General features: G+C 42.3%; 1 protein-coding gene across 1 annotated transcript in view; it reads right to left on the bottom strand.

Annotated features, from left to right (window-relative positions):
• Nucleotides 1-13066, bottom strand: part of kcnd1 (potassium voltage-gated channel, Shal-related subfamily, member 1) — a 67870-nt gene extending 54804 nt beyond the window's left edge. The window contains exons 1-3 of the mRNA XM_084070411.1: nucleotides 12771-13066; nucleotides 11757-12002; nucleotides 582-1294 (exon numbers count right to left, since the gene is read on the bottom strand). Coding sequence (XP_083926537.1) covers nucleotides 582-1294; nucleotides 11757-12002; nucleotides 12771-12926 — 1115 coding nt within the window. The 5' untranslated portion in view covers nucleotides 12927-13066. The remainder of the gene's footprint in view (nucleotides 1-581; nucleotides 1295-11756; nucleotides 12003-12770) is intronic.
• Between the last annotated feature and the right edge of the window lie 778 nt (nucleotides 13067-13844).

Genomic DNA, 13844 nt, shown 5'->3' with positions numbered 1-13844 from the left:
TGTTCCAGACAGGGCAGGAATAGGCTCTATTCACAGCAGCCATAATATGAAGAAATGCACAGGTGTTACCAATGATACTAATGAAGGCTCTGTTCCATTCTGGTCAAACAGAGTCAGGGTGCTGATGTTGTGCATGTTGGCTCACTGGAAACACTCTGTTACACCAGTGGGTCTAAAGTTGGGGTCCAGGGACCCTCATGGGCTTCCAAATGGGAACGCATCTGCGTCATTTTAAGATTTCTTTGGCTATTCAAAAATAGCAGATCTACAAGCTCATAGCACGGCACCAAGTGCCGCGCTATGAGCTTGTAGATCTGCTATTTTTGAAAAAAAATGTGTACAAATCTTTGAATATATATATATTTTTGAAGTGAACATTTGTAACTCAAATCTTAGGAACAAAATATTTTACAAAAGTTCGCTTTAAAAAATATATATTCATAGATTTGCACACATTTTCATGATTTTTCAAGAATAGTAGATCTACAAGCTCATAGCATGAGCTTGTATATCTGCTATTTCTGATTAGCCAAGGAAATCCTAAAAAAAAAACCTCTTAGCCACACGGTATAGGTACTCACCCCAGCGTCGTCATGGTGACGATGGTGTACCAGAAGGAGGCGGGGATGGAGGTGAAGGAGGAGCCCTTGGTGCCCTTCTCGGCGTAGAACATGACGGTGGCGAAGATGATGATGGCCATGGTGAGCGAGAAGAGCAGGAAGCCCAGCTCCGAGGCGCAGCTCTGCAGCGTGTAGCCCAGGATGCGCAGGCCCGCCGAGTGCCGGGAGAACTTGAAGATGCGGAAGACGCGGAAGACGCGCAGCGTCACGAAGGCGCCGCTCACGTCCTCGTTCTCCGGCATCACCAGGCCGATGTAGTACGGCAGGATGGCCACCACGTCGATCACCGACATCACCGAGCGCATGAACTTGGAGCGGCTGGGCGCGGCGAAGAGGCGCGCCAGGTACTCGAAGGTGAAGATGAGCACGCACGCCGTGTCCATGCAGAAGAAGGCCAGCCCGTACTTCTCGCCGCACGGCAGGTCGCGCACGCTGCCCTTGATGGGCCGACAGGGGACCGTCTCGACCACGTTGGCGATGACCGAGACGGCGATGAAGAAGCCGGTGACGTAGTAGAAGACCAGCGCCATGGTGGAGGTGTGCGGGTTCTCGAAGGCGCGCCACAGCTTGTCCCGCGCGGTGGCGTCCGGCGGGAGGGGCGTGTCCACGTTCTCGCCGGCCTGCGAGTCCTCCGCCAGGCGCTCCTGGTTCTCGTTCTTCCTGTCACGGTATTCCTCCACGCGGAGAGAGAGAGAGGGGGAGAGAGAGAGAGAGAGAGAGAGAGAGAGACAATTAGTGGTGTTTTATTGATTGAATACTTCATTGACAAGTGTTTTAACATTACAGGTTGTACAGTCAAAGATTATGCTAAAAGGGTAACACAAAAAGCCCCAGGGGATTGTTTCCATAGTGGAGTACGGGAAAAGTTTTGGTTAAAACAAAAAGTGTATTGTTAAAACGTTAAAGCTCTACAGTATATTCTGATCGTAATCATTGCTATAGAGTAGGGGTCTTCAACGTTTATCAGGCCAAGGACCCCCTAGCTGAGAGAGAGATGAAGCAGGGACCCCCTCTATATTGTATACAATTGGGTTTCAAATAGAGATGCACAATATTGTTTTTTTGAAACCGATACCGATACCGATTATTTGCTGGGTCATATCGGCCGATACCGATCCGATACCGATATATTATATTTATATTGAGCTCATTGCTGAATTTTTTTATTTTAATTTGTTTTACTGGTGGAAGTTGATGGTAAACCCCCCTCTCCACTAGCCCTACTGTGATGAAAAATATTTATGGAATAAATAAATTAATTATATATATTCTTCTAAGTAACAAACTTAACTATGACATAATTTTTGTATGCTATAAGCCATCACAGAATTATTTGAATCTTTGTATAACACAAAACCATATGTTATGTCGCCTATGGAACTAAGATCATTGAAACTAGTTTGTTATTAGTGTTATTCGTCTGTTGCCTAAATAATTAGCCTCTGCTCTAAACCGAGGGTCTTCAACAGGGGGTCCGGGACCTCTAGGGGGTCCTCAGAGCTACTACAGGGGGTCCGCAAAATCTTTGTGTGATATGATTTTCTTTTTTCTACATTAACCGCTTGAACCCTAGTGTCCCTTTTCTGAGGATAACTTTAGCCAAAAATAGCCGATCTACAAGCTAACAACGCCTTGCAGAGACATACTGTAGGTGTAGAGGGAAAACGGAGCAGACCAAGTAAAACAAAAGAAGTTTAATCTGAAACACAATTGTATATAATAATGAGGGGGTCCCTGCTTCATCTCTCTCTCAGCTAGGGGGTCCTTGGCCTGGAAACGTTGAAGACCCCTGCTCTAAACAATAGCTCCCCTTGGCTCTCCCAATCACAACATAACATCAGCAGTGAGTTTAGGAGACGAGTCGAGTAACGAGTGTTTGTTACGTCGATGTTAAATAAGAAGGCTCTGTACACATTCGTGTTGAAAATATATCCTCCGCAGTATCCCTACTCTAATCTAATTTAAGATGCACAAGAAACCCTCTGACTGTTCTGGGTATGAACTATGGACGTGAAGAGTTTGTTTGCTGTTAGTTTGACTAGATGTCTCTGTTCACGCAGCCTAGCCTAGCCTCTGCCTGCGTGAGTGCACTGTCAGAGAGCATAATATAACTAGAGGGAGGATTGCCCCGCCCCCAGCTATCATTTCAATGAATGTGCTCAGTGGCGTTTTGAAGCACCCGGAAGCCTGCCGGAAGTAGAATTATTGGGGGTATCAGGATAGGTGGGCACTAGGGACATCTGGGCACCTTGATGTAAAATTGGCTATTGTGTCCATAATGTAAAAATAATAATAATAATAATAATAATAATAATAATTGTCTTAAGTAATGTAAAGTAAACATGATCAGAACATGCTTAACATTCGACTAATACTTCTACAATTGCTATACAAATGGCTACAAAACCTGTATATCCAGTCATTTTGGGGCATAAACAAGAAGTTGAAGCCTGAAGGGTCAAATTAGGTCTGATAATGATGTACCGTGCATGTTCACATCATGTATACTTTACATGACTTAAGACCATTTTTCAAATATTTAATTTATTTTACATTTTGGACAAAATAGCCAATCTTACATCGAGGTGCCCAGATGTCCCTAGTGCCCACCTATCCTGTATCCTTATTGGGTCGATTTTGGGTTGGCGTAAAGTTATGAGCATGCGCACTAGTGTCATTTTTGCGTTCTACGGCAGCCCGTGTGTCAAGGATTGAACGCGAGATATTTATGAAATTCACTGGAGATGCCTATGTATATGTAAATGCATATGTATTTATGTATAATATGTTTACATATTTATATCTCTATATATAAATATATATCAGTATGTTTTGCTCGCGCATGTATTTCTCCCCGCCTGCAGTTCCAGCTTTGGCCACTGGGGTGGCGGCTTCAAGATTTCTCAGCGGCTCTGGGGGCTTGTCTGAGAGGCATGCAGAGCGTGTGGAGGGGGGAGGGGCAACAGCTGACTCTTAAAGAGACAGGCACACAGACTGCTCTCGGGGATTTTATTAATGCTTCTCAATATCGGGGAATTTAATCGGGTTTATTTTGAGATCGGTTCGATACCGATATGGCATTTTAGGGCCGATATCGGCCGATTCCGATACGTTACCGATTATATCGTGCATCTCTAGTTTCAAATTCAACTTTTTTTGTTTACTTGGTCTGCACTTGTTTCCCTCTAAACCTCTTTGCCCAAAATAGGGTTCAAGTGGTTAATGTAAAAAAAAAAATCATACCAAGATTTGGCGGACCCCCTGCAGTAACTCTGAGGACCCAGTAGGGGTCCCGGACCCCCTGTTAAAGACAACTGCTAAGTGTTTGTTCAGTAACAGGGGTCACCCCGTCCCTCCAGCTCTTTAGTAAACAGAAAACACATTTTCAGGTGGGTTGCAAATCTCATTTAATCAGGCGAGAGAACCCCACAAAGATACTCTATCAGCTTGTGCTCCAGGTCCAATTCTGTCTGCTCATTTATTTGTTTCATCACTTCCAATTTCACCTGTTTATCTTGTAAGCTGTGTTCTCTCTCCTGATTGGATGGAATTTGCATTCGAATTTTGGTCTGAAAATGCACTTTCCGTTTACTAAACAGCTGTAAAGACCCATGTAGCTGAACAAACACTCTGAAGCAATTATTGTTTGTTAAGGGAATACAGAACTATTTACTTTAGTGATGTTTTTAGAGATTTCTATATTGATTTTTTTCTGTGTAACTGCTGCAAAACCAATTGCCCCTCTGGGATCACATTAAAGTTCTACTTTACCTTAATTCATGAGTTTAATTATAATGCTATGTTATGATAATATACGTTATTATCCCCTGGGGGAACAGGGGTCCTCTGCACCCATTCTAACTACTGTAGTCAGGCCTCCGGAGCAGCCACAGCAGTGGTGGAAAAAGTACTCAAATGTTTTACTTAAGTAAAAGTATCAATACTGCAAGGTAGAAGTACTCTGTTACAGGTAAAAGTCCAGAATTCAACATTTACTTGAGTAAAAGTACAAAGGTATTGGTATCAAAATGTACCAAAAGTAAAAGTACTAAAATGTTTGAAAATAGCAGATCTACAAGCTCACAACGCGTCGCGTTGCGACGCGTTGTGAGCTTGTAGATCTGCTATTTTCAAATAGGCCCAGGTATAAAATACCGACGTTCACTTTTACATGTGCAACATATGTCACTACTAGCACAATGACATCGGCGATTAACCACTAGAACCCCAGCATCCATAGCCTATTCTGGGGGGAACATTAGCCAAAAGAAATGTCGTCTACAAGCTCACAAACGTGTCACAAACGTGACGCATTGTGAGCTTGTAGATGGACTTTTTCTGGCGAAGTGATAAGGTGTATACGAAAAAAAAGCGATTCTCGTTGTGTAATTCAATGTGGGTTCATACGTACTGTATCACATTCTTTTAACTTCTGTGTATCTTTAGATTCTGTCCTATGAAGGGAGTATGTCTACTATCATATGTCTTAATATCTGGGAATTTGGTTGGATAACAAGTTAAACTTCAATCATCACATTGAAGCGTTGATTAAGAAGTTAAAATTCACAGTAAGCTTCTTTTATAGAATGAAGTCCTGTTTTTCTTTTGCTTCAAGGAAAAGGCTGGTCACTGGCCTGTTTATGTCGCAACTCGACTATGGCGACATTGTGTATCGATTCGCCTGTCCCTCAATATTGGGTAGACTTGATCCCCTTTATCATGCTGCGTTGAGGTTCATTACCAGCTCCACCTATAGGACACATCATTGTATTCTGTATTCCCTAGTAGGGTGGTCCTCCTTAGCATCTCGCAGGTTGCTACATTGGTACACTTTCATATATAAAGCCATTCTTGGAAATTCCCCCTCGTACATTTGTTCAAAATGTAATCTTGTCCAAAATTCGCTTAACCTCAGATCGAATGCCTGGATGCGCTATGTCGTACCCACTACTAAATCTGAGGCAGGGAAAAAAAACCTTGCGTTTTTTGGGCCTTGGTCATGGAACGATCTACAGACCAGATTAAAATTGGCTTCATTGATCCCTCTAGTGTCTTTTAAGAGGATTGCCATGGGCACATTCTCCAACCATTGCTCCTGCTTTGACAAGTAGCAATTGCTGTGATCTTAGTCTTATATTAGTTTATTAGTTTTATGATGTATTGTTGTTATTAGTATTTTAAATAGTCTGTATTGGTGCTATTGGTAGTAGGTCTTTGGTATTACGGATGTCATGTTTGTCTTTGTTTTGTTATGTCCTGTATTGTCGTTACTGGCAGAGCTGTGTAACATTTTATTTGCCTCTTCTCTTGGCCAGGGCACACTTGTAAAAGAGACACTAGTCTCAATGTGATTTCTCTGGTGAAATAAAGGTTAAATAAAAAAAAATAATGTGTGTTTAATGTTTTTTCATCTTGACGAGTGTCTGAACTGTTTTAATGTCAGTATTTACTTGAGTAAAAGTACAAAAGTATTGTTATCAAAATATACTTACCAAAAGTACCAAAAGTAAAGGTACTACAATGTTTGAAAATAGCCGATCTACAAGCTCACAACGTGCCGCGATGTGAGGCGTTGTGAGCTTGTAGATAGACTATTTTCAAAGCCTAGGTATAAAATAGGGCTAAAGTGGTTTATGCTTGTTTTATAATGTAATAATTTACATCTGCAAGTAACTAGTGACTAAAGTATTCAAATAATTGTAGCGGAGTAAAAGTACAATTATTTGCCTCTGAGATGTAGTGGAGTAGAAGTAAAAGTATAGACAATTGGAAATACTCCAGTAAAGTAAAAGTACCTCACAATTGTACTTAAGTACAGTACTTGAGTAAATGTACTTAGTTACCTTACACTGATTAAGAAGCATAATAAATCCTTATGTTATCAATTTAAGTAACTAATCTGTCTCCGAGTTATTCTGAGAAGTGCATGTTTGAAGTGAACCCTTCCCTAATGACCTCTGACCTATAGGCAGCCAAAGAATAGCTGCCATGTGTTGTTGTCAATAGCTGATGTGTGTAAAAACATGTTCATGAATAGAATTGTGGCCATACTATAGGGAAGGTTTAGCATAGTATGTGAATGGTCACGTGTGTGTTTAGAAGACTATCAGGTCTGTTTCTATACACAGATCCCATTACAGGACCTTGCTCAAGGGCACTGACAGGAGTCTGTACCTAGCATTGTGTGGGAGAACATCCACGAAAAAACAAAGGGAGAACGCGCGGACTGCAGTGCACGTGCACACAGAAAGCCCCTCTTGCAGGGGATCGAACACCCAGGACTATCTTGCTGTGAGGCAACAGTGCTAGCCACTGCTCCACCGTGCCAACCTATTGTAAGCCCTGGTTCTTCCTCCACAGACTGAAGGATAAAAAGAAAGACACATCATTCTTTTTGACTTCATGCATCACTTCATGCATCATGAGCCAACTCCTATGAAGCCAAACGTTGCACGTCGCTTTTAAAAGCCGTTCACACCCAGGCCTCATGGAACTCTCCCTGTTTTTGTGACACAGAAACAGGGGGAAAAAAACATGCTTCGTTCTGGAGCAAAGCTGGTTCTGGAGAACCACTCATTCCACCACCAAGACTGAATGATTCCTGAGATTATACGGATTACGGACAGACGGACGGACCAACGTTACATACATATATACATACATACATATGCACTGTATGCATGTATGTATGCATGTATGCATGCATGCATACATGCATCCAGAATTCAAAATTTACTTGAATAAAAGAACAAAAAATATTGGTATCAAAATCTATCTAGTCCCATTTCACATGTTCAAAATGTATAACAAATCTTTTGAAAATAGCCGATCTCCAAGCTCACAATGCGTCGCATCCCGGCGCATTGTGAGCTTATACATTTTTCATATAATTGTAGTGGAGTAAAAGTACAATATTTGCCTCTGAGATGTAATGGGGTAGAAAATACTCCAGTAAAGTAAAAATAGATAAAAAATGTACTTAAGTACAGCACTTGAGTAAGTGTACTTAGTTACTTTACACCACTGTGCATTACTGTACATTACATACAGTACATATATAAATACATGTACAGTACACACATGGGTATGTGTGGGGGGCTTTCAGCTAGGACGTGGCCAAATACCTAAAGGGCGTTTTTTTCTTTGGTTCTAGTTTTAAGAACTAGGTCACCTTTGAATACAGTTTTGGTTTTGAAGAAAGACGATTCGCTATAGTAACCTCCCTGTGGACAATGTGAACTGTTCCTTTAACACGATGACAGATTATTTATTTGTGAACTTGACACTCCCGGAGCTAAAGATAGATGGATGGATGAATGGAAGAGGAGGCGAGAAGCACCAGAGGAATGACTCATTATGAGATACAAGACACCATATCAATAAAATACAAAAAACTAAAGCGCACCAAAATTAACCCACTAAAACCGGGAACGCCTCTCTGTCATTTTATAGATTGCTTTGGCTATTCAAAAAATAGCAGATATACAAGCTCTTGTATATCTGCTATTTTTGGGAAAAATCGTGGACATTTTGTGCAAATCTTTGAATATATACAGTTTTTAAAGCGAACATTTTTAACTCATATCTTTGCTTCTGGGGATTCTAATGTCTTCTAAATCCAAAAGTGTTTTGAAAAAACTTCCGTTGCTATAATCAGTGGTTCTAAAACGTATTCATGTCAAGGACCCCCAAGATTATACTGTATGTATTTGGTCGCGGACCCACATCTCAAAAAATGTTGTTCCAGGGACCCCCCAGAAGCAAATATAGAAGCATATATATAGTTAAAAATGTTCACTTAAAATATATATTCAAAGATTTGCGCAAAATGTTCACAATCTTTCAAAAATAGCAGATCTACAAGCTCATAGCGTGGCACTCGGTGCCACGCTATGAGCTTGTATATCTGCTATTTTTGTATAGCCAAAGTATAAGATAATGGTTAAAGCGGTTACACAGATGCGTTAAAGGGTTAACGAGAGAAAGACAGAGAGCAGCTTGTGTGCTGGACTGGTGAAGTTTTGAAATCTGGGTTTTATTAATAATTCCTCCAGAGGAGAGTCTTATTGATTCCTCCCCGAGTCCCAGTAGCTTCTCCGGCTTTAAGAAAGTTATTATTTGAAGATTATTTTCACAATATATTGTCACGTTTAATGTGATTTGCTCTCTATAATAGGTTCAAATGCTAAAACAGAACCTCAACATAAAGAGCATAAAACAATACTTCCACGTTTCGGCTAGTGGAAAAACCGCCTCGAGACACAAACAACTTGAAAAAGGGACGTATCTTTATACAGCGTATGGATGTTAGTAATACCATGGCACACAGTGTTATGTGAGCTGAGGTTCTTCTAGCCCTTCCTGGACCTTCAACAGATATAAATAACCACACACACATCATTAATTCATAGTAATGTACTAGTCTCTCAACACAGACGCGTTGTCTGTCTCAACAATATGCAGATGCTTCCGCTCCCATCTGTTCTTCAGAAGAAGCTCTGAAAAATGAGCAGGAAAATACAGCCGACGCAACGTCTTTTCCACCACCTCCGCTTGGCCCGGTCAGTCCTAAAGTGTCCGATGTAGTGGAGGCCTAGCTAGCTGGCTTTGCAGAAATGGAAATTCAACAAATATGTTTTTGATATATCTCAGAAACAGTGTTGATTTCGTCGACTAAAACCATGACGAAAAATGTTCGTCGACTACCTTTTTTCACTGACAAAAACTAAATAAAAAACTAAGCTATGATGACTAAAATGAAGACTAAATGTATTGACAATTTCGTCAACAAATAAAAACTAGACTAAAATGTTAGACAGGGACTAGTGGAGAAGAGATCCAGTAGAACTAACAGACGAGTCATTTTATGTTTGGTTGCGCTCGGGTGTCGCGCTCTCAAAATAGCAGATCTACAAGCTTGTAGATCGGCTATTTTCAGAGTGCAACCAAGTGTAAAATCAGCCATTACGATGGCATCAAGGCCCCGCCAAAATACATTATAGTCGACTATAATCTTATGATATTTAGTCGACTAAAACTAGAGAAAACCTAAAACATTTCAGATGACTAAAATATGGCTAACTAAATGGAATTTTATTCAAAAGACTATGACTAAAACTAAGTGAAAATTTGCTGTCAAAATCAACACTGCATACATATTAACCACATGAACCCTAGCATCCCTATTCTGGGGCAAACATTTGGCCCCGGGCAACTAAGTATATAGGGTTCAAGTGATTAAAATAAAAGTTCATGGGGCACCGATGTCCGAGTGGTTAAGGCGGCCTACCATAAATAGGATCTGAAGCAGCCTGACAGGGAGTCCCAGGTTTGAGTATGTGAGTGTGGTGGGAAAAGTACTAAAAAATGTTTTACTTAAGTAAAAGTATCAATACTGCAATGTAGAAATACTCTATTACAAGTAAAAGTCCGGAATAAAAAAATGACTTGAGTAAAAGTACAAATGTATTGGTATCAAAATGTACTTAAAGTACCAAAAGTAGAAAGTACTCATTGCGACGCATTGTCAGCTTGTAGATCTGCTATTTTCAAATGGCCGAAATGTATATACGTAGGGCTGAAGTGGTTAATGTATGTTTTGTAATAATAATCAAAATCTACAAAGTAACTAAAGGTTTCAAATAATTGTAGTCGAGTAAAAGTATAATATTTGCCTCTGAGATGTAGTGGAGTAGAAGTAAAAGTATTGTAAATTGGAAATACTCCTGTACAGTTAAAAAATCCTCAAATTTGTACTTAAGTACAGTAATTGAGTAAATGTACTCAGTTTCCTTCCACCACCGCTGAATAGCAGATGTCAAGCATCCTCTTCTCAACTTTCACTGCGTGCAATTACACCCTAATTTATACGCTAATGTATACACCGCCGCGTAACGAGCGATAACCGATCTTCAAGTGTAACAAGTTAGCCTCGAAGATATAAGTGTCTCGCTGGTCAAGTGACACCGCCTGTGTAATGTGAGTACTTAGATGTCTACCTCCATGCTAGCCTGGTAAACCCCCCCCCTTCCGGAAATCTCATTTGCATTTGATTTCAGGAATAGGCTCTATGCACAGCAGCCATATTGGACAGAAATTGGGCCCCTTCCTTGCTTCCTTCACAGGTGTTACCAATGACACTAATGAAGGCTCTGTTCCATTTAGTGTAGCACAGTGGTTCTCAAACCTTTTAATTTCAAGGACCCCCATAACTCTGAGAGTGTACAAATGGAACCAAATGGACCCGGGAGGGTCCATTTGGTTCCATTTGTACACTCTCAGAGTTACACCCTCTCAAGGAACCATGAGGGTCCCTGGACCACACTTTGAGACCCACTAGTATTTCTAGTGAGCCAACATGCACAATATCAGCACCCTGACTCTGTTTGACCAGAATGGAACAGAGCCTTCATTAGAATCATTGGTAACACCTGTGAAGGAAGTGAGAAGAGGCCCAGTTTTTCTCCAAAATGGCTGCTGTGCATAGAGCCTATTGGGTCTGGCCTGAGAGCTTATCTGGGTGTTTCTTGCTCGTCCACAAAATGGACTCGCCTATCAGCGTCCTCGCTCATTCTTCTGTGATTGACAGCGGAGGTTGGCCAATCAGGTGGAACCCGAGTGAACCTGAATGGAGCCGATTGCAGCCGCCCGTCCGCTGTTTTTGGTTTTAAATTTAGAAAACGCTCTCAAACGTCTTTTTTTGTGGCACGGAATTTTCTTTTAAGATATCGTTTGGATAGCATTTAGTTGTTTAACTTCATATATGTGGTCAATTAATCATGACAGAGCCTATATAAAAAAAAAAATTCAAAGAACCGGCAGAGGCGGGCAGTGACACGCATGTATCCGAATAAAGCAACCTATTTTCGGCATGGCCCTTTCAAAAGTCCCCCTGCGTCACGTTGTCTGGTGGTCGGGGGAAACCAACTGCTGATTGGCTGAAGGGGAACGAACTGCTGATTGGCTGAAGGGGTTGTCAGTCAACGGTATTACTCCCGCCCAGCTCCAGCCCACAGACAAAAAGCCAAACAGGCCCCCATGACAGACTCACTCCTGGTATCAAATGGAAATGAGATATCCGGAGGGAGGGGTTTACCAGGCTACCTCCACGCAGCGGTGAGTACTTTAGATGTATACCTCCATGCAGCAGTCGCCGATGATCTCCGGAACGATGCCGTAGAAGGCCAGCTCCTCGTCGAACGCCTGGATGCACTCGTGTCGGGGGTAGTGCAGCTTCCCCGTGCGGTAGAAGTTGAGGATGTGTCGGAACATCTCGGGGTCCCGGTCGAAGAAGTACTCCTGCGTGTCTTCGTTGAAGAAGAACTCCTTCTCCGAGGAGCCCAGCAGCGTGTCGGGGTAGCGGTCCAACGTGTTCTTCCACGTCTGAGGACATAGAACACAATAAATATGATGTGTGTTTGGCTTTTAGCTTTGTAAACAAACATTGCAGATAATGACAACTATACAAATAAATGACTTATAATGACTGACACCAATAATGAAAATGAATAATGAACTATGGCCAAAATAGGCCATATTCAATCATTTTATACGTTCAAATACTTTTTTAAATAGCAGAAATAGCCCATCTACAAGCTCACAACGCGTTGTGAGCTTGTAGATCGTAGATAGATCTGCTATAAACGATTATGACGATTCTGAGGATTATAGAGCAGGGGTCTTCAACGTTTTCAGGCCAAGGACCCCCTAGCTGAGAGAGAGATGAAACAGGGACCCCCACCACGTATTGCATAGATGAGATAGATGAGACATGAAACAGGGACCCCCACTACATATTGTATAAAATTGTGTTTTAGATTAAACTTTTTTTGTTTACTTGGTCTAATCTTTTTTCCCTCCACACCTATACCTCTTTGCCAAAAATAGCAGATCTACAAGCTCACAACGCTGCGAGACGTTGTGAGCTTGTAGATCGGCTATTTTTGGCTAAAGTTCTCCTCAGAAAAAGGGATGCTAAGATTCATGTGGTTAAGGTAAAAAAATATATATCAATTCACGCAAAGATTTTGCGGACCCCCTATAGTAGCTCTGAGGACCCCCTAGGGGTCCAGGACCCCCTGTTGAAGACCCCTGTTATAGAGTATGTAATAATGTTGACAGGCCTGCTAACACAGTAAACGTGTCTTATACCTGGAATTTGAGTCCGCTGACGTTGACAAACAGGATTTCGTCGGACCGGGAAGACTTGTCTACGGGAGGCTTGGGCATGATCTTCTTGGCGAGCGGCAGCCAGCCCACGGCGGCCGCACGGGCGAACGGCAGCCATGTCGCAACGCCTGCCGCCATCTTGTCTCAAAAAAACGGACAGCGACAACCACTTCCTGTGGTTTTTCAAAAAGGTCAAAAGGTCCTGACTAGGATTTAGAGTTCACATCGAGCATTCTGGGAGATGAAATTTGAACTCAATAGAGAAGCTTGGTGTTTCCGGGAGCCACATGGTCCACTCATAATTGCAGATCCCCAGAAGTTTCCCCACCTGTGCCTTGCTCAACAGCCAGTGGGCGATAACTGTCTCATTGGGTGGGTGAGTGGATGGTCCTATCCCATCCACTCTCGTTTCATCTGGTGGTGTGGGTGAGACAGGTGGACATCTTGGAGGAGAGGGAGACCCCAGGAGGGGGGAGACAGGGGGGTGAGACAGGACTGGGGAGGGAGGGGAGGCTGACTGGAGATGAAGATCAAGCCATGAAAATACTGAATAAGCAGAACCACTGTCCCAAGACCCTTTGCTGTCCTGTCCCAGGACCCCAATGTCTTCTGTTGTCCCAGGACCCTCTGCTGTCCCAAGACCCTCCGCTGTCCCAAGACCCTCTGTTGTCCCAAGACCCTCTGTCCTCAGGAGGACTTGCAGTGCAGAGATGGAAGCTGGTTGCAGTTCTAGGTTGGTAGAAAATAATCCATATGGACAGTGTTGGTTTTCTCTCCCCTTGTATACCAGAGAATGTCTCTCACTCTTCTCTGTCTTCACACACAGCAGGACGAGGGACAGAGTCTCCCTCCTGTAAAAGAAAAAAAGATATATGTAAAGAAGAGACTATTCGAACCAATTCCGGAGATGAACAAGTTAAATCAATCAGTTTATGGCCATCTCTCTCTCTCTCTCTCTCTCTCTCTCTCTCTCCCCCCCCCCGCTCTCAGAAGACAGATTGTTGCGGCACGACATCTTTTCAAATTCTTATTAAAATGTAATGATGGTCCTCGAAG

This window comes from Gymnoscopelus microlampas (assembly GCF_963454915.1).
Source record: "Gymnoscopelus microlampas genome assembly, chromosome: 10".
Lineage (NCBI taxonomy): Eukaryota > Metazoa > Chordata > Actinopteri > Myctophiformes > Myctophidae > Gymnoscopelus > Gymnoscopelus microlampas.
Note: the sequence above shows the minus strand (reverse complement) of the source record. Positions and strands in the feature narration are given on the sequence as shown.